The sequence below is a fragment of the Syngnathus typhle genome, linkage group LG2 (assembly GCF_033458585.1).
Source record: "Syngnathus typhle isolate RoL2023-S1 ecotype Sweden linkage group LG2, RoL_Styp_1.0, whole genome shotgun sequence".
NCBI lineage: Eukaryota > Metazoa > Chordata > Actinopteri > Syngnathiformes > Syngnathidae > Syngnathus > Syngnathus typhle.
The window spans coordinates 9,726,234-9,747,672 of NC_083739.1; the positions used below are offsets into that span (position 1 = coordinate 9,726,234).

The 21,439-nt window shown below is 41.4% G+C and overlaps 2 protein-coding genes and 1 long non-coding RNA gene across 4 annotated transcripts; 2 read left to right on the forward strand and 1 right to left on the reverse strand.

The window, feature by feature from the left end:
* The first annotated feature begins 123 nt into the window (after window positions 1-123).
* On the forward strand, window positions 124-16,074 carry hnf4a (hepatocyte nuclear factor 4, alpha). 2 transcript variants are annotated; one of them, XM_061268278.1, is made up of 10 exons: window positions 124-254; window positions 11,167-11,341; window positions 11,410-11,504; window positions 12,348-12,454; window positions 12,530-12,685; window positions 13,509-13,596; window positions 13,711-13,863; window positions 14,037-14,273; window positions 14,343-14,465; window positions 15,163-16,074. In XM_061268278.1, exons 1-10 carry the CDS (start codon window positions 206-208, stop codon window positions 15,303-15,305), a joined length of 1,326 nt encoding a protein of 441 aa, XP_061124262.1. In that variant the 5' UTR covers window positions 124-205; the 3' UTR covers window positions 15,306-16,074. The 2 variants fall into 2 exon arrangements, with proteins under 2 accessions (XP_061124262.1, XP_061124253.1); XM_061268269.1 differs by lacking the exon at window positions 124-254 and adding an exon at window positions 9,402-9,568.
* LOC133166550 (uncharacterized) lies at window positions 551-6,080 on the reverse strand. Its single transcript, XR_009717820.1, has 3 exons — window positions 5,759-6,080; window positions 1,088-1,167; window positions 551-972 (listed from the first exon to the last, which is right to left on the reverse strand). It is a non-coding gene; the product is annotated as an uncharacterized LOC133166550 (long non-coding RNA).
* Window positions 16,075-16,926: 852 nt separating the features above from the next.
* Window positions 16,927-20,147, forward strand: ttpal (tocopherol (alpha) transfer protein-like). Its single transcript, XM_061268312.1, has 7 exons — window positions 16,927-17,056; window positions 17,159-17,241; window positions 17,334-17,543; window positions 17,753-17,996; window positions 18,152-18,345; window positions 18,465-18,575; window positions 18,816-20,147. Exons 3-7 carry the CDS (start codon window positions 17,352-17,354, stop codon window positions 19,092-19,094), a joined length of 1,020 nt encoding a protein of 339 aa, XP_061124296.1. The 5' UTR covers window positions 16,927-17,056; window positions 17,159-17,241; window positions 17,334-17,351; the 3' UTR covers window positions 19,095-20,147.
* The last annotated feature ends 1,292 nt before the right edge of the window (window positions 20,148-21,439 follow it).

The window sequence follows — 21,439 nt, forward strand, 5'->3', positions numbered from 1 at the left end:
ATAAGAGCCTGGTTACTGTTTAACCTCCCCACCCACATTTGCCCAGATTAGGAAAATCAATAAGATAACAGCAGCCACGCCGGTCCGGCCTTACCTTCCACCAACACTCTTGTCACACGGCCGCCCGCTTGCGGCCAAACTTTCACATTTCGCACCTGACGCTAGGAGGAAAAAGAGAATTGAGGACACCTTGGAGGAGGAGGACATGGTCAACGTAAACACTCAAGTGGGCTCCAGTGTGGAACGGCCATTTGGTGAGTGCGCGCTTGAATTCTGCCAACTCAGCGGATTGTGTGCAAAGTCTGCTCCCATGCTTTTCTTTGGCTTTTTGGTGCTCGGGGCCGTTCGTGTCTGGCTTTTTCACACGCCGCTTATCGGGGAGGTGTGTCACTGATATGAAGCTTGTCAACCAGGCCCAGGAAGCTGCCACCCACCGGTGGCTACCATTATGGATGTTGTCATTTGAAATGATTGTGGTTATTGCTTGTGTTGCGCAATCAAATTGTTGTGGATAAGACATCAAACGTTTTTTTTTTTTTTTTTTTCGTTTATGGACATGTGTGCATAAACATCCAAATACAAGAACAGATACTTGAAGATATAGGAGAAAGAGGTCCCGCCCCCCAAAAAGATGATAAACGCTGTATACAATATATAATAGGTAATGATCACAACTGAGAAAATATATACTTTGCATTTTTTCAGAATACACTCATTATTATTGAATTTTTAAGATGACAAAACAAAAAAACATATTCACCATGAATCACTGTTGAAGCCAACATCAAACAATTCTCTTAAATAAGGACATTGGGTGAGGAATATCTTGCTTTTCCGTTGTGTCATCGTTGCCGATGCTCCCTGGTTGATGTTTGTCCACGTTACTCTCGTCCTTGGTTTTTTTCCCATGTTATAAGTAAATTTCAATGAATGTTCCCATTGCCATCATCTTTACGTCATCATCCACAGTGGCTGGAAAAAAATTAACGAGCCTTATATTTAAGTAAATGTTTTTCAAGCTTTAAGTATAAAAATAAAAAGTAAAAGACTTAATAATAATAAAGAGGAGCAGCGGCAGCCAAAATACCTTTATAAAGTTTGGCTTTGGGTCCAATGTTCATTAATGGAATCATTTGCATATACTGACGCAGGCTGCAAATGAAGTTGCTGGGCAGATGGAAGATGGGTGGAAAAAAAAAACAGTAGTGTGATGAAATAGTCTGTCCGCAACAGAAACGGCTCAATGCAACATCATCAGCATCTTCTGTAAGTTTGACTGTCATCAGTTATTTCATCTAAAAGTATTTCAAATCTCAGGATGTTTGCCTTCCAAATGCATTCTTTGGCAGCAGCCCACTGTAAGCTTCTTTTTGGTCCGGATTGGACAATAACATGCTTCTGTGTGCAAAACAACAACTTGCATACACTTTGCAAATTTACTTGCAGGGGCTGTGGTGACAAATAACCAAGGCCCGGGACTGTTGTATTATTTTTTTACATCTCTCTCTAACTTTGCATGGAAAATACCTGTGCAACACAAACAGGAAATGCATGACATCATTTTAAATAGTGTAATGTTACTATGGACCCCTGTGCTCCATGGGTTAATTTTAACCTACTTTAGGGTGCAATTGTAATATTATGGGGGGGAAAAGGCCATGATAATGACCAAAGATATTGAAAGTTTGTTGTTCAAAATATTGCTGTAGTCCTGCAGCATATAAGACTTAAAATATACTAATGTGAAAGAATGTGGAGAAGGTGCCACTGGGCACTAGTATCGACAACATTTTTTTGGGGGCAGCCTTACTTTCTATTTGACCTTCTCACAACTCTACTCTACTTTCTAGTGTGACGGGTGTGTCAGTTATTGCAGTTTGTTTCCCCTTCCTTTTTGTTAAAAGGGAGTTTCTGGAGTCTGGCTTTTTGTAAAGGGTGAAAAATCATTGGGCTCAAGTTCAGGCAAGGCCATGTTTCGTTTGTAGAGACTGTGGCTTTTTCAGTGGACTGACGTTTGGATGGTAGTTAAGGCAGAAGCTCGGTTGATGGCAGAGACAGAAACTTGTACATGATTTGAATCAGGCCTTCGACTTTCTTTATTTACACAAGTATGTGTACTTGTACTCAAATAGGTTGTGAATACTCAATCTGACCAAAAGAGAGCGACAGCGTGTGAGATTTGTGTGGGCTGAGTTGCTCAACGGTCGTAAACGGCCGTGTTGTGCTGAATGTCAACACGACAACAGCCGTTCAGCAGGCCTGATGGCCACATGTCTGTTTGCCCACCAAGAACGACGACTCCTCCAGTCGGGTCAATATTTAAGAAGCCGCCGCAAGCATCACCTTCCGACAGCTTCTGCACAGCAGCACTTGCTTGTACTGATAATAATGCTCGTACTGATAATAATACAATGATGAAGACAATGAAAATCGTTGATGGTAAAAAAAACATTCCAGATACGAGATGCATATTGTGTGTGTGTGTGTGTGTGTGTGTGTGTGTGTGTGCTGACCTATCCCTGCCCTTCTGAAACAAACAAATTACAAAAAACAATCAAAAAATAGAATAATAGAATAGAATAAAACACTAATATACATACATACTTTTATTTCATTACATGTTTTACCTTTACTGGTAGATAAATCCGAGTCATGTACAAAAGTAAAAAAAAATAATTGATGCTGATATTTGGAAATCAAACAAACTCTCAATACTTTTGTCTGTACTAATCCATATGTATAAAGCAGTAACAATTAGTCCCACTCATGAACGTGAGCTCTCCAAGCATTTGTACAGTCCAACCAAAGAGGATTAGAATGCAAAATAATCTCATGTTTTGCACAAATTGCATCCAACTGAGCAACTGCTCCTCTGGTCAAGTGCAAGTGAATTCAGCATCTCACTTGCAGCGGGCCGGACCGCAGGGAAGCATCAGCCCGCTCACTTGACGTTTACTAATCCCAGCGTCCAATCAAATCTCATTGTGACAGGTATTAGTGGATTATTGCAGAGCGCCTCGTGGCCCAGACAAACATCCGCGTCCAGTCTCAGGCCGGAGTTTGGTCTCAGCTCATGGGCCTTCGCCCCGCAGGCCGGCTGAGCGTCGGGATGTACGGTCAAGATGGGATGCCGCGCTTCTCCGTCTCAGGTAAACACCAAAGAGATTGCATTTTTTTTTTTGCAAGGGGCCTTCTGGGTAGAAGACAACCAGCAGCTGCTATTTGTGCTTCTTAAAGCCCGGCCGTGCAGAGAGCAAAGCTACCGCAGTAGAATGTGTCGAGAAAAGGAAAAGCAGTTAAGAAAGTTGGAATTTCTAGTGAAATGAGTTGATTATGTTTCAGCTAATGAACATGTGGCTGGATAGCGTTTAGCCACATGATGGCAGCAGCGTCTTCATTCTAAGTACTTCTTCTTCTTTGCTGTGCGGGAATCCATCTGAGAAGAGGGGTGATGCATCCACTGACCCACCACACATTACTTTGGTTGGGTTTACACTACAGGAAAATCTGAATTGTGCATTACAATTTTTTTTATGATGGCTCATGCACATTTTTTGTAACGATTCTTCCCTTTATCGTCCTCCATACGGACAGCTTACCTTATTTTATTGCTCAGGCTGATTATCAAAGAAAGTGTGGCCACTCAGTTACAGAATAGCTTAAACAATAGCGATACGTGAGTAGCTTATCACTATGAGTGCATGTGCTTATCATTTGGAAATTAAATAGAAGCAGTGAGTTGTGTTTACAGTTCTGCAAAAAGAGTTCTGGGAACTCAAAAGTGTGTATTGCAAAATTACAAATTAAGTACCGAGCAGTGTTACTGCTTAGAGTTTTGTAAATTGTGAGTGGTTTTGCAATAGATATTAACAGTCAGCATCATTTTTAAGTCAGCATCGATCGTTAGATAATAATTTGAGTGTTTTTCCAATTTAAGTCAAGTGGATAAGTGTCCCAGGAGTGAATGTGAGAGATTTTCTGTAGTTGGCGTATGAGAGCCTTTAAGTAGTGTGTGAGAGACTGTGAGGGATTATTATCCAAATAATTCGTATTTAGTGCAGTTGTTATGCCAAATTTACCGTCACAAATTAACAATTTGTGTGCATGTTGTATAGTATATAATATGGCTACAGTTTGCATAAGTTGCACAGTTTATATTATGCCTAGAGCTGCAACGGTTCGGTTAAGTGACTTTGCCTTAAGACGGCTGCGGATCGACGATCCGGAGGATCTAGGCGGGCTCGCCCGGAGAAGAGCCGCTGACACGGTCGGCCCACAGGTGGATGTGAATCCTCAGCAAAACAGTTAATGATTGCGGGAGCTTATCGCACGCTGTGATTGATTCACGTCTTATGTGGCTCTTCGTGTTTATTGACGCAATTGTTGACTTATTTGGTGCACGGAGGTGACTTTTTGACATGATGTGACACGCAGGCATTTTGACAAAAATACGGTGAGGACATTTGTTGAAATGTGACACGTCACGAGCGAGCAGAGCGGAAAAAGCAGCAATGTCTTTTCTCAAGTGCATAACTCAGTCATTTTTTTTATCGGAGCTATTTATTGTCTTGTAATATGGCGCGGGACTGGCTGGCTAAATAGGCCCTTGTGGTTTATGATTAGCCTGAAACCAAATAGATGTCACGAGTAAGAACAATCTGAGCACTGCTCTCAGGTTTGATTTCGTGACAAGCCGTATTTATCGTTATCCTTGAACGTCAAATGACAAGAAAAGACGGGTTAGGATTAGGATAATGGCTACGATAAGACTCCTTCAGGGTTTTGTTGCTAATTCATTGGTAGCACCGACTCTAACCAATTCTCGTCTTTGTCAATTAAAATGAATTTAAAAACATGTTTTAATTCACTTCTTGTTATCCAAAAACAGGACGATGCTGTCAGTGTGGAAAATGCAAAACCAAAATGAATTATAAATCGACGTGTCAGTAAATTGGCAAATACGTTGATCGTTACTTTTCAAAGCAGGTGTTTGAAAATGTCTAAGTTGGATTCAGCAAAAAAATAATTACCAAAATTGTCGGATAGGCAAACAATTGATAAATCAATTACTGAAGAAAAAAAAATCACATTCACCACATAAAACCATACGATAGGGACCAAGCCTGCCAGCAAATAGAGAAAATCGATGTTTAGTTGAAGACCATTATATATGCATTTAAAAAAAATTTGGAAAAAACGGCAGTTTTAGTTTGCTGTAGTTTTTTTTAAAAATAACTTTAATTTGATGAAGACTCGAGGAGAACTCAAACAGACATTCTGCTTGATTTAACCAAGCGTCTATTTTTCCGAATAATTGTTTTTGTGTGTGTCTCTGGGAAATGGTCCAAATGGCTCTAAGTATTTAAGATGGCCGACCCCTAGAACAAATATAATGGCGTGTAATGAAAATGAGTTTGACACACCCGCTTTAAGTGGACAAGGAATATAAAAAGTACTTTCAAGAGTCTTTGTTACTTCCGAAATAAACGTCATCTTATTACTTATTACTCTTTTAGACTCAACACTTACTAATAATAAATTCATAATAAGACTTATTAGTCTTGTTACTATCTTGTTTGGAATTGAAGGTCAGAAAAGAGCATTCAAATTCGACATAATATGCATCATTGCTGGCGGCTCGGAAATATGATTTTCTTTTCTCCCTCCCTCGGTCAGCCAGTGTGACTTGCATAAGCGTTGTTATTTGCAGATAGTTATCTGTTGACACGGTCGCTGCCACGACACTCCATGCACTCACCTATCTGCTCCATCTACTGCATGACAACAGAGCAGCAGCCTCCTTTCTGCTGTAGCCAGCACATTGTCTGTCTTCTCTCCTCTGGCTTTGCTCTTATCAACACTCACAAACAAAACGGCTCCTTTGCTGCGTGCGGATGAAAATAAGTCCCAGGTTCCCCGTAGTTCCTTTTCCTCGCTGCCGCCTCCCGTAATTTAGGTGTTAACGTGCTATGCCTGCTGCCTTAGAGATGGGACGTGTGAGAATGAAAGGCAGTCATTGAGGAGAAGCTACAAATAGGCAGCGCTTGCAACTGGAATTTGCTCAGCGGTCGGAGATTCCGATTCGGAATAGATAGACAGGACTTTGTTCACAAACTGGAGTTTGAAGTCTGAAAGGGGAGACTCGCACATGTGTTACATCAGGCCACGGTGGTTCTTTGACTTTTGGCCCTCGGGGCAGGGGTTTGGGTGACTGATTATAAGACAGTGCTTTGTGGCCCGTCGTAATTCAACATGGCAACCTTCCACTCGCCACTGCTGTGGCACGGCAAAGTGCACAACGTGCGTGACGCTCATTAGCATTCGTTTCGTTCTTGGCACGGGACTTGTGTCCTAAGCCTATGCAGTCCCCCCAAAAGGGAAAATGTTTTGCTTGAATTGCTAAGTTATGCAAATAAATCAATAAATCTGGTACATGCAGTGTAATTGTGAATGTGGCCTAGTTTAGTATGGTATGGTATGGTTTGCTATGCTATGCTATGCTATGCTATGCTATGCTATGCTATGCTATGCTATGCTATGCTATGCTATGCTATGCATTTATTTGAACTGGGATGGTGCACAACGACACATTGAACAAAAAGTCAGGAAATATTCTTGGCGCCAGGTTATAGCGTAAATGCTAATTTACACCTGCAGTCCCAATAATGAGCGGACACACTTGTAACGTCATTCCCATGAATAGCGGCCATTATGGACAAACCTGTTCAATTGAAAATGTTGCCTTAAAAATGTGTCATCAATATAGCGGTGTATTTTTCAGTTTTTGAGTGCTTGTAGCAGCCAGATGAATTATTTACTATCGATCAAGCCCTACATGTTTTTTTGGCTAGTGTCCCTTTAAGAAAAATGAGACATGGACTGAGTTGTGTCTGTATTTATGTAATTATATCGATCAAATTAGTAAATGAAAATGATTTTTTTCGGCGTAACGCATTGCCACGGTATCGACTTGGGCCTTAATATCCCTCCACCTTACACTAACGATACTGTAGGACGTTAGCAATTTGAGATTGACGACATGGGAGAATTTCAAACTTGTTTGCCCTATCTGAAATCTCGTAACATTTTGTCAGTTCGTGATTAAGAAAGCTATAACCGTGCAGATTATATTTTATAGTCCTCTACAGTATATGACTGTTTCTTGAGGAGTTCACAGAAAACTCAGATGGGAGCAGCGATACAAACCTTTTAATGGCAGGCAAGATAAGATTTACTCAGGTGGTGACTCATGTACAGGAAAAGCTGATTCGACCTCCACCTCAACCCCCTCCGCTTTGAAATAATCAGCCTACTTCTTGAGCAAATAAGAGCATTGCAGAAGAACAGATCGAACATGTTGGAAGAGGCTATGACCTCTGTACACACGCAAAAACAGTTTGGCCCTGTTTTTGTGCACAGGAATCTTTAGTGACGTGCGCTGTCTCCAATTTACACCACAATCCAAAACTTGCTGCTGGTCAAACCTCCAATTGGGTGAACTTCAAAATTAAATTTATCATTCGGATAAATTAGAACTGTTGAATGGATGGAGTGAGCACTTCAGACCTCTCAAGTTCCCCACAACCAAATAATAAATCACTTAATGACTGAAGTACCTTCTATTGCTCTTTTCACAAATTCAATTAGATTTTTGTTCGATTTGTGTGGAAATTTTAGTGCAAGCGATGCCGTTTGAAATGTGGCACCAATGTCGAATCTTTTTTATTCATTTAATTTTTAATTCAAGGTGGACTTTCACGTGAGTTAATCAGTGCAACCTTTCATGTGGCCACGAGCCTTGTGGTATTCTGTTGGTTTTAATCACCTCAGTTTGTGATTGGATTAGTGAGGTTGAGGGTTTGTCAAAATCCAATCATCGTACATCTCACAGTGACCATGTTTACCGCTTAGTGTTACAGGCCCAAGAAAAATACTTTTACGATGCTTCGGTTTAGCCGAGAGCACAGTTAACAAGTTCAAGCCTACGAGGAGGTTTACTGCTCGCTGAACTGCAGATCGTTGACCTGCTGCTGTGTACTGGCACTTTCTCTTCAAATACAACACTACTGTTTGCTGTTTGAGGCCACTGTGCACAAATAAAACAGGCTTGATTCACAAACCTCAGTAGACTGACTGGATAACACAATTAACTACAGGAACCACAAGACAGACATGTGGCAATGAATATTAGAAAGTGCAACAAAAAAAATCTAAATGTCATAACGAATGACACCGTTAAAAAAATGATATTATTTGTATTGTGTAATTTATGTCGATGTGGAGTGGATTACAAGACTGTATGCTGCATTGCAACTGCAAGTTACTCCAATATAATGTTACTTGCCAAGAGGAAACCTCAATCAAGTGTTTGCCAGTTAATGAGTGACTTGTAGAATATTGATTGTTTATGCATGCTGTATGTTCAGGCGAGGCCATGAGAAATGGCCAAATGAGCATCTTTAAAAAAAAAAATATATATATATATAAAAATATATTTACATTAAAAAATATATGTAAATATAATATATTAATATGATATATACGTATATATATTTGCATAATGCGTACAATGACAATTTTTTTTATTTCTTCTCAGTAAATAAAAATATTGAGTGATCTTGGTCTAACATTTATGCAAATGTACATAGTTTAAAACAGTTCAATTCCGTCTTTTTTTCACAAGACCAAACAGACAGATCCTTAACGCTTCAGCTGGTGAAGGACACGGGTCAGCTTTAAAAAGATTTTTTGTTTTATTCTCATTTGCAGAATTTGCAAAGAATAATGAACTCATTGCTCATGATTGATTGAGACAGGCGCTCTTGGTTTGAGTGAGTACTAACTCGTTTGATTTTTTTTAGGGGGGGGGGGTGGTGAGGGATTGTTTTGTGCTGATCAATCACAAGCCTCTTGTGTGTCATTTCCTAACCAATGAAGTCTTAGGGCTTTCATTATGCGGGCATTAGCTCAGATTTAGTAGCTGTGGAATATGATGGACGGATATGACCATGCCCCTCGGTCCCCCTTAGCGGGATGCTGGACTTGTATGTGCCACTCACATAAGGTAAAGTGTTTCACCTCTCATGGAGGAATTGTTGAACTATTGCTGATGACAAGAGGATGGAAGATATCAAAGTTGTGCTATCTCTTCAGAGAGAGAGAGAGGGGGGGGGGGACAGTGATTCGCAATTGAAGAGGTTAGTTAACCATCAACCAGCAACAGCCACCCCGCCTCTTGGCTGGTTAGCGGCACGAGGGAAGGACGCCAGCTCATGTCAGTCTCCTGTCAGGTCCCCGTCAAACTCCACGTCTGGGTGGAGCCATTGGGCCGAAAGAGGGAAGGGGTGGCCGGAGGTGTTCATGGGAAGGAGGTGGGGAGAAAAAGAAGGAGCAGGGTGGTGGTGGTGGGGGGGGCGCATTAGCTTCTGGGACGAGTCTTTCCATCACACCATCAGGTAGTGGAGAACCACTTTGGCAGACATGGACATGGCAGACTACAGCGAGGCCCTGGACCCAGCGTACACCACGCTGGAGTTTGAAAACATGCATGTGCTGGCCATGGGCGCAGGTGAGCGGAACTTTCTCGAAATTTGGCCAGACTTCAGGAGTCATCTGCCGGAATTTAGCAGCTATACGGATGATATCGACTGGCTTCAGATCACCAGCTCTTGTTAAATGCTCCGCTAGCCAAGTTCATAATCATTACTTCTTTTCTTTTTATTTTACCACTTGCTTTTTATACTTTAAGTGCATCCACCTTATTCAAACATGCACTCTCCCATGACGGCTGGCTGTCATCCTGACTGTGCAGAAGCCTTTTCCCAGGAGTTCTTTTTCATGCCAGGTCTGCTCACCTCCTTCAATCAATAGAGGTGTCGCTGTATGGTGTGATTGATTGAGCCGGTCGGGAGATTGCAGGAAAGCTGTCGCCACTCATCAGATTGAACCCAACCTACATTCATAATGCTTTGTAGAAACTTGCAGCGGGAAGCTACCAAGTACAAGTACCTCATCACTGTCAATATTTTTTTTCAGATACTTGACTTGAGCACTTTTACAACCAGATGAACTTCCAATGACACATAGCGATAATGTCAACTGAGGTTATGATCTTGAATTTTGGGGTCATGGCGGAGCATTAGGCTTAATAGCAATAGATTGGGAGAAGCAGGATTTTCCCCCATCTGTAGCATTGAAGAGAATTGTTTGATGTTGTGTGCTACGCCAATTTGTTGCAAATACATTTACGTCTTGTAGAAGCCTAAAAAGCACCGCTTTCTACTGTTAAAATGTGGTCATCTGATCTGAGAAAACCCCCCACATAGGTCTGTTTTTTACTTATCAATCTTACTTTTTTTTTCTGTGTTTGTCACTTCACTTCAGATATGTGCACACGTTGCTTTGATAAGTCAAGAAATAGTTAGCTGCTAGCGTTTCTTAGCATTTCTTCAATTGGCAACAAGCAGCATAGTACGTGACCCCCCCCCCCCCCCCCCCACCCCCACACACACGCACACACACACACACACACACACATTTCTGTACTCCTACGCAGAGTGTGTTATACCAAGTTATCAAACGGCTATTGTTGGCGGTATTTGTGATCGTTTACTTTTTTACCCTTCCATGTTTCAGTCTTCACTGTTTGGCTTTGAATCAATACCTTTACTTTACCCGAGTCTTTTTTTATTTGAACAAGTATCTGTACCTGTACTTAAAAACAGAGTATGAATACTTTGGCCACCTCGAGACTTGTGTGAGCTACTCAAGGAGGTCTCTTGATGGTTTTGATCATCCATTCATGAGCACCGTTTTTGCTCCCTTCAATCCTATAGGTGTGCAAAATTTCGACATGTTACCAAGTAGGTACCTCCATGGGAATTACCGAGCCTAATAGGGACGTTAAATACAGTTGGGAAAATCTAACAAAAGCAAGCGATTCATTGAGGGTGGGTGGAGCAGTGAAGGAACTGTAATGTCCTTGTGTGCAAGAAAAGCTCTCTGACCACACAATATACATTACAACCCTGAAATTAATACTCATTTTGGAATATTTCCTTAAATGCCCTTCCTTAATTTTCTTTAGTCAGTTATGGGAAACATTTGGGAAATGTACCCGAAACCTTCAATGTGTATGAACTTGAACGTGAGCCCGTGTTTGCGCAGATTCCTCGCCAGCTGAGAGCACCAACATGAGCACCACTGGCCACCTGACGGCGGGCAGCCTGTGCGCCATCTGCGGGGACAGAGCCACGGGCAAGCACTACGGCGCATCCAGCTGCGACGGCTGCAAGGGCTTCTTTCGGCGCAGCGTTCGCAAAAACCACATGTACTCGTGCAGGTGGGATTCAAAGAAGAGCAGAATATGCGTTTGTGACTGAATGACAGCACGAAATATGTCCCGTACAGGTTCAACAGACAATGTATTGTGGACAAAGACAAGAGAAATCAGTGCAGATATTGCAGACTGAAGAAATGCTTCAGGGCTGGCATGAAGAAAGAAGGTACGAGACTGAAATGTCGACTCGCGCTTCCCTCACTCAAGTGACAGCGCTGGTGCTCGGTCGGGTCTGTCGCAACGCCTAAAGAGGAGTTGTTTGTTAATGATCACTCCGCGGGGTGATGAATTCTCTGAGCGGCTTATGCTGAGCAAACACCTCTGAGCAATAATAGCCATATACTGATAAACTTGACAGCCTTGTAAGTCTTATTTTTCTTTACAAATGACTCAGCAGCCTTTCTTTGAGGGCGAGACAGTTTAAATTTTACTGCCTTTTGGGCTTTTTGGTCCTTAATACTACCACTAGCCAATGATTACAATGAAAAGCATCAATACTACTTAAACACACATGCACGCACCTACACGCACGCACACACACTAATAAGACACATCTGTGTATTTACAACTTCAGCAAGTGTTTACAGTCAATATTTATCGAAAAAATATGATCAAAATACATCATACTTACCATGAATGTAAATGTGACCAACCAGTCAGTGAAGGGTGCTGACATCATCAAGAGAGACCAATGTGAAATTGGGATTTCTCAATTGATTGGAATCGTGAATGATCAGAATAGTTGATTAGTTTAATAATCAATACGTTAATTGTTGCACCTCTACAAAACATGTCGTGTATTTTGGTCTTTTTTTGGGAGGCGCTGGAACGAATTTATTGCATTTCTATTCATTTCAATTGGGAGAGGTTATTTGAATCAAACCATCTCGCTTTTCTCATCACCACTGTATCAGAATGTCGGTTGGAAATGTAGATCCATGCTTCTTGTGGTTTTTTTTGGCCTGACTGATTTCAGCATGCATCTAACACGTAGTATGAATGTGTGCAGCCGTGCAGAACGAAAGAGACCGAATCAGCACCAGAAGATCCAGCTACGAAGACAGCAGTTTACCATCCATCAATGCACTCATCCAAGCAGACGTGCTGTCAAGACAGGTACAAGTCTGCTTTTACGACGGACCCTCATTAGTGACCACTAATGACCGAGTCCTGTAACCGCGCCTCATTCAGATTAGCTCCCCCGCGCCCATCCTGAACGGCGACATCCGCACCAAAAAGATCGCCACCATCACGGACGTGTGCGAGTCCATGAAACAGCAGCTGCTCGTTCTGGTGGAGTGGGCCAAGTACATCCCGGCCTTCTGTGACCTGCCCCTGGATGACCAGGTAAGACTCAGACACAGTGTACATAGTTGTATAGACACTCTGGTCACTCATCAACCAGCTTACTGCTACGACAACATCCATCCACAAGACACATGTCTACACAAATAAGTTCTCTCCAAACATCCGCTGAATGAAATCACGCTAAATGATTAAAACCTGCAGGGCTGGAGAAGGGTTTTCTCATGGCCTGTGGGCGTGCACGCTCCATGCAGAGTGGTTAATGTATTTTAATCCTCAGTTACAATATGATGAGCCGGTTTTAAAGTTATATCCCTCCTTAGAGAAAAAGTGCTGAATCATTAACAGTGTGATCACCAGCTCTTGGTCACTCATTTGCTGATGTTATATTCGGAAGGGATTTGTTTTCCTTGCAGCCCCTAAAGGATAGAACTATGGAGCACCAAAAACAACACGGGATTTATCAAATTTATTTATTTATTTATTTATTTATTTATTTATTTATTTATTTATTTATTTATTTATTTATTTATTTATTTATTTATTTATTTATTTATTCATTCATTCATTCATTCATTCATTCATTCATTCATTCATTCATTCATTTATTTATTTATTTATTTATTTATTTATTTATTTATTTATTTATTTATTTATTTATTTATTTATTATCTCCAAAATATAGATACACAAAATACTAAAGAATAATATTGTCAATCCTAGACTGCTCTGGCTTTTAAGATCAATCAGGCTAATCTTGTCAAATCAAGTTTGGGGGAACGTGGAAAAACGTGTCAACACTACAGGATCTAACCATTACCATAGCAGCAGATCTTTTGAAGTAAAAATAGCATCACTATTGCAGGTGGCGTTGCTTCGAGCTCATGCTGGAGAACATCTGTTGCTCGGTGCTGCAAAGAGGTCCATGCTCTACAAAGATATTATCTTATTAGGTAAAAGCAGCACCTCAATGACATTTTTGTCTGTAATGCTTCTTGTTACAGTCCTGTTATCAGTGACCTCATATGATGTTCTTGTGGCCATAGTAAGAGTTGATTGCGTTGCAGGAAATGATCACATCATTCCCAGGAACTGCCCAGAGTTGGAGGTGGGCCGGGTTGCTGTAAGGATCCTGGATGAACTGGTGCTTCCCTTCCAGGAGTTTCAAATAGACGATAACGAATACGCCTGCTTGAAGGCCATTGTTTTCTTTGATCCAGGTACTATAGGCCACTTTACAGGGACTATAACCACGTTTGAATTTTCACCATGTCTATTTTGGAATCTGTTGAAATGTAAATTAGGCTTGTGTTTGACCTCACAAAACATCTTTTTTGTTTTTAAAATGACACCTCAAATTTCCTGTTAAAGACATGACTTGTGTTTTCCACAGATGCAAAAGGTCTGAGTGACCCCGGAAAGATCAAACGGATGCGATACCAAGTCCAGGTCAGCCTGGAGGACTACATCAACGACCGGCAATACGACTGTCGGGGACGTTTTGGGGAGCTGCTACTCCTGCTGCCTACCCTGCAGAGCATCACCTGGCAAATGATTGAACAAATCCAGTTCGTCAAACTTTTCGGCATGGCCAAGATTGACAATCTTCTACAGGAGATGCTTCTCGGAGGTGAGTTGAAGTTCTGGATTTCGTAGTGGCTTGTCTCAGCCATTTATGAAGTGCGCTTTTGTCTTCCAGGCTCGGCCAATGAAGCGCCACATGCACCTCATTCTCTCCACCCTCACCTGGTTCAAGAGCACCTCAGCAGTAACGTCATCGTGGCCGGCAACATGCCGACACCCATCCATAACGGACAAATCTGTACGTACAGAAAAACTAAATGAAACAGAAATTAGAGAGGAGCAAAGCAAACAAACAAAGCAGCAAAATATTCACCATTAAGTTCATGCGGCCCAAAATTCTGGGGACTTCTCCAAGTGGACCTGGCAAAATGACTCTTAACAGTCTACTCAAACAGAGCAAACAGAATAATTATTTAAGAGAAGAGCAGTGCGGGCAGTAGAATAGAATGTGTACATTAGTCATTGTTTTTTCCTTGAATTTATTTGTGAGGGACATTTAATGTGTTCTTTCCATATTTTATTTTGGAAACATCCACAAGGATGGCCGCCACATTGCAAATTAGACCAAACAGCATAGACTACAATTCTCTGACAGATGGATTTTAATTAATGCATTGCAGTTGAATGCATTTCAGGTTTTTCCCCTCCCAACCAGCCTCCCCACATTTGTCGCTGAAAAGGCTCGGCAGAATAATCCTTTAAATTCTTCATGCAAACTAATCTGGCTTACTTTGTCAAAGAAAACGTCTGTTATTCTTTCTTAACATGTTTAATGCGCTGAGAAATTTCACCAAAGTGCTTGTTCTTTATCTGAAAATGGTGTTATCTTGAGACAAGCTTGACCGCAGGGGAGTAAATATAGAAAGAGCTTTTTATGCTGAGTTCTCGCTTTCTCTTTTTAACTGGTTCTTGTTGCTTTGTGTTCTGCTCTCCAGCCACTCCGGAAACCCCAATACCGTCTCCGCCTACAGCGTCCAGCTCAGAACATTACAAAATAGCTCAAGGGGTCATAGCAACTGTCCCCAAGCAGCCGACCTCCATCCCTCAGCCGACCATTACCAAGCAAGAGGCCATCTAATGACTCTTTACTTGAACGGTTGATACTTCTTTTTGGTGTTTGTGTACTTTTCCAAATAAACAGCTTTGAAGCTGCCCAGTTGAGAGAAACATAAAGTAGCTAAAGTGCCTTGAAAGTAATTACACGGTTTGAGTCTACTTCAACTGTGGCTAAATATCAGGAAAAAAAAAAGAAGAGTTTTATGTATGATTGGCATTTCAAACGTTTTTTTTTTTTTTTTTTTGTGTAAATACAATGTTTCTGGCTTTCTTTTTTTGGGCATGTCCTCAGTGTGTGCCGAGAAAGCTCATGGTCGACATGGCCCCGGGACTATGTCAGTATTTTATGAATGTTACAGGGCTTTGCATTCTCTTTTGTGTTTTATTTGTGGTTTTATATTTTGAGTTCTTCTGTGATAAAGAAAAAAAAAGCTGTCAAGTCACAAATGTATTTTATCCAAACTAAAGGAAAAGGAATATGTAAGAGATTGCTTATTTCGCTGCCCAGACAAAACTACAGACATCTGTTTGATTGACTAGAAAGACATAAAGCATTCAAAACTACTTTCCCAGGTACACTGTGAAAGTAGACTCTAAACTAAACTAAACTAAAACTAAACTCTCCAGTTTTATTTTAGCTGCGTATACTTTGTGTTAAATACTTTCATGTCATGTTTGAACCGATAATAAAGTCAAGTGTGCCTTGTACCCTATACTGCCTTAAAAGCGAGCAAATGTGTTGCCGTACAATGTGAAGACTAACTAATAAATCAAGGTCTATTTTTACATTGCATTTGTTTCGAGCTGTATGTCATTCACAGTACATGCTCAACAAAGAGTATGGAGAAATGAAAGAGACTGAGTCAGATTTTTTTTATGATGGTGCAACGTGGCAATGCTATGTGGTCACCGATAACATGTTTCTTTGGACTGATAAACAGCCATAAAATCATTGCAAAGGAGAAGCGATGGAGGGTACCCACCACAAAGATTTCAGTGATTTAATTGTTCATTAACTTATATCTTGCATATCCATTCATTCACATATGGACAATTGCAGTATTCAAAAGCAACTATGATGAAAGTTAGTTAACACATTTGAAAATGCATGTTTGTGGCTTCTGGTTATGTTCATTACTGAAGGTGCATTTGTTTGGACAAATATAATGAGAACAACTATAGCTCAAATGTTTGAGTTAAGTTCTTCCATTTACAGCAATATGGATATGTACAATCAAAAATTGCGCTTTTAAGCATTTCATGTTATCTTTTGTGTCTGTAAATGATAACTGGTTGGAAAAAATAAGGAGGTTTATTTTCATCATAGCTCTGATTTAGGGGTTTTACTTACGCGAGCCCTCAGCAATGCAAATTCCGCCATCTAGAGTATGAACCTTCTCGCTGAAAAATTACCTCGGCCAGACGAAATTACATTTGGGTTTTTTTGTTTTTTTTTAACCTAAACCGTCCAAATTGCTTGGTGCAAAACTGACATTGGAATAAATAAGTTTTTTTTGGGTGGGGGTGGGGGTGGGGTGGGGGGGGGCAATATGTTTTTATTTTTATTTTCCAAAACGGGGCTAGAAAGAAAACGTCTGCGTCAAATGCATTGGTCAAACGTAGTCAAAACAAATAGCCCCTGTCGTGTGTCATGTGACGCCCAACTAGCCAATGAGAAACCGTCATTTTCATATCCGGAAATAATTAAAAGTGCATCTAAAAGCTTGTTCGTGATTTTTGCCACTATTGCAATCGTCATGACGTATGTTGAAGGTGAGTGTTTACATCGATTGAATACTAATTATTATATAAATGCCTCTTTAAGTTGCTCCCTTTTGTCTGATATGAGCTTTGTCGCATCGTCCATATTTCCAGGGTCATGCTAAATCAAATTAGCCAGGCAGTCGGGGACGAGTGATGCTTTCAACCTGCACTGACCCGTTCGACTCTCAACAAACGTGAGTAAGATCTTATGTGGTCTTTTTTGTTTTTTGAGCAGCAAGTGTTCAAAAATTGCTGAGTGAACGTGTGGTGCTTTCCACTTAAATAGCTTCATTCTAGTCAGTCCATGGCTGAGTCTGCCGCTCTCAAGTCCGGTCCAGTCAGCCCGTCAGAACACAGCTGGTTCCCAAGACCCCCACCACCAATTTACACCTGCACCCTGAGCCCCGAGCTGGTGGCTAAGGCACGGGAAGAGCTTCAAGAGAAACCAGAATGGCGCCTACGGGATGTGCAAGCTCTACGAGATATGATACTAAAGGTATTTTCTGCTTGTGTTCAGCCATTTTAGCTTTATTTCGAATTGCAAATTGTCCATATGTGTTAATTACCTATGCATTTTCTCAATGCACTGCAGGCTTAATTGTGGTGGTTCATAATTCATGTGTGTGTATGTTTTTGCAAGCTAATTTATTTTATTTTTGTCCAAGAGTTGCATTTGTCGTGTGGTTTTCTGCCTGGAATGTGTAGGAGCAGCCCAATCTCAGGACGAGGCTGGATGACTCCTTTCTCCTGCGCTTCCTACGGGCCAGGAAGTTTGACTACGACCGAGCCCTGCAGCTCTTGCTCAATTACCACGCAGGGAGGATGGCTTGGCCCGAAGTTTTTCAGGACCTGAAACCGTCTACGGTGAAGCACGTGCTGGATTTGGGCTTTCTCACGGTCCTGCCTCGACCGGACCCGAATGGGAGATACATCCTCTGTCTCCGACCAGGTTGGTATCCTGCGTTAAGAAGGCACACTTTAAGCACTTTGATAACCTAATCAGAAGCAATTGTCATAAAAATTGTGGTCGTTTTAACCAAGATTATGCTTAATTTCATATTATCATAGACTAACTGTAACTTTGTATTGCGTCTTGCCATACAGGAAAATGGAAATCAGACGATTACCCGTTTGTTGACAATGTGAGGGCCATGTATCTGACACTGGAGAAGCTAATCCAACCGGAGGAAACACAAGTCAACGGTATCGTAATCTTGGCCGATTACACCGGAGTCGGTATGTCGCAGGCTTCCAATCCGGGTCCTTTCCTTGCCAAAAAGGTGGTGAGCATTCTTCAGGTAAAAAGGAGTTTTAAATACATGTTGATTGAAAAATTGGAGCAAAAAAGAAAAGAGCTGCATATTAAACACAACCACATTGTCTGAGCTTGCTCTGAAAACAGTTTTGTCGTTTTCAGGACGGCTTTCCAATCCGAATCAAGGCTGTGAACATCATTAACGAGCCTCGCATTTTCAAAGGCATCTTTGCCGTAATTAAACCATTCCTGAAGGAGAAGATGGCAGAGAGGGTAACTAGTCTCTTTGAAACTCTCACACCAAACATTGTTGGTCCCAAAGTAGTCGTTTCTACAAAGCATGTTGCGTTATTACCACAGTGATTCCCAAACTCCGATTATCAGGTGTACACCAGGAAACGATTAATCGTCACCTAATTGGTCTAAAAATGATTTTTGTTTAGAAAAAAATAATATATCGCTTGTTGTCAGCGACATTTAGCCACTGAGTGGTGTTTTCTCTATTCCTTGCAGTACTTACTCCACAGCTCTGACCTGCGCTCCCTGCACCGGAACATCCCACGGTCTGTCCTGCCCGAGGAGTACGGCGGCACGGCTGCACATCTGGACATGCGCGCGTGGTCCAGACTGCTGCTGGATTCTGAGGAGGACTTCATTGTTGAGTTCTGCCAGCCGGATCCACTGGAGGGCGCCGTGCCACCGGAGTCCTTGCTGTTCCGAGGTGACGAAGCTGGGGGGCCTGAGGATGACGCATTCAGGGGGCTGCGCTCGCAACTTTATTCGTGTTACTAACAAACATTGGTAGAATGATGATTAGTTGGGCAAGATGCTTCTGACTTTTTTTGTCTACTAACCATCCAGTTTGTGTATCCTCGCTTGGGTTGTGAGTGAGCTGGAGCCTATCCCAGCTAATTTGGACACCACAGGCACTATTTGGAAATGGATGGTCAGTGTTGTGTAGTTGGCACTCGGCTCAGTCGGCCCGTCACCAGCTGCAGGCGGCGCGTGACGCCAGTGTGGCAAAATATGCATTCATGATTTGCCGCAACTGATTGCAGCTTTGTGTATTTTTTTGTTGTTGTAATAATGGGACATTTTCCAAGTCATAGCATAAACAGTGCTCAGTCTGTCCCGAGGCTCATACTCCCACATTGAAGCTGTTTAAAAAAAAAAAAAGATTAGTGTGAAGGCTTAATTCCAGTGTTGTCCCATCATCTCCTTTGGCTATTCTTGAACTTATAATCGACTAATAGCATACAGTACTATAAATCAAAGCCATATTCAGATGGATTTTCTTCAAGAGGATTTAGTGTAGTTCAGGGCTCCCCAACCACCGGTTGGCGGGCCATTTGCCACCGGGCCGCACAGTCACCATTTTAACCTGTCTGCCTTTTTATTGATTTTTTAGCAGAATGATCACACAAGTCAATCACATAGTGATTGAACATCCAGCGCCAAACTTCACTAAAGAATTGCACGGCACTAACTGGTTAAAAACCGGCGCAAACGGAGAGCGTCAAACTTTACGGTCGTGATTGTGCTCGTATGTCATTAGCACAATATGTTTTGTGAATAGTACGTTAAGACGAAGCAAACTGCTGGTGCTAATGAAGAGCATTTAAAGGTGCTATTAGCGGCCGCGGTTCATTTTTTGTGGATTCCGCCCCCAGTTGTGACTTTGCCAAATATCATGAAGGAACAGTGCCATAATGCTGCATCTGCTTTTTACAGTGCTTTCTTATTGTTTACTTGAGCAATAGCTTTGCTTTTATATTTTGTGCATGTCTGTTGCTGTCATTGATTCCATAGCAGAATTTAACAGTAAAGTCAAATTGAAACCATGAAGCTTGTGTATTTTTCTTGATTACAAGTTTGCTACAGAACGAGTTACCAAAACAAATTTATCACTCCAAGGCAATCAAACATAAACTATAAGGGCAAATGTTGGTGTGAAGTTGATGAAAGCTTGATGTTTACATCATACCATGCCTTGACATATGACTTCAATTTGTTCTGCAACCACGCTAACACTCAATTCACCTTTCCCAAATGATGTGAATGGAAATGCCAGGAGAAATAGTACTATAACTTGTAATTTATCAAAACATGTCAAATAAATATTTATCAGTTTGTCACACCTTTTGCTTCATTTTGATAGCCGCTTGATGGTGCTGCACCCGGTGTGCGTTTATTCGCCACATGAGGGCAGTATAAGAACACAATTGCACAACATGGTCTCTGAGATGTGATGGTCAGCAATTCCTCAGCAGAGAAATTAGGGAAAAGCAATGCAAAATAACAATAAAGTCAGCCAAACAATGGCTCGTATCTCGGGTAAACTCCTGAGTCACGCCACTCTTATCTCAAGACACCACAATCACTAATGTACCTGCACGGTTTTGCAGTCTGTCCACAGATACTGGAATGTTCCTTTCTCAAGACAATCGCAAAGGAAAAACCTGAAAAAAGATCTATGAGAAAATGGATGTTCGTCAGTGCAGGCAATGTAAATGTCTGGATGAAAATAGAGCGGGCGTGTGAGCCCGCAGGTCTCTTTTGGCCAGTTCCAACAGAAACATTAACACAGGCCTCGGTTCTTTTATGCTCCTCTGTGGCCTCCCTCGTATGGATTTGACTGCATTTTATCTCCACACGCTTCACTCTTTGATGGTCCCGTGATGTTCTTTTTTTCCAATGACCCATTTTTTCTATTCGGTTTCAAATGTCACCACAAAAGATTCAAGGTATTTTTGTCCATCAGGTGTTTTATTTCTGAGAGAAAAACAACAAATAACAATATATTTGCTCATTTCATAGCTTGAGCTTTACTTGACTTTATTAAACAATCCTGTTTGGGAGATACGAAAGCCTTTAGAAAGTGGAGAAGGTGGAAAGGGCAATCTTCGGTGCAGATCAGATTGTTTCCCTGTGACATTTGCATGATAAACATTTTTTTTCTTTCCTTGTGCTCACTATACCATACATACTTTAATATCATATGTCGTTGAATAATATTTGAACAGTTTAATAAAATTAAAAAAAAGAGAGAAAACCACTTAAAGTAGTCATCAAATCGATTATTGTTTTTCAGTCCGACTCCTGGCTGAGCAAAAAATCCCCTGCTCGCGTGGGCACAC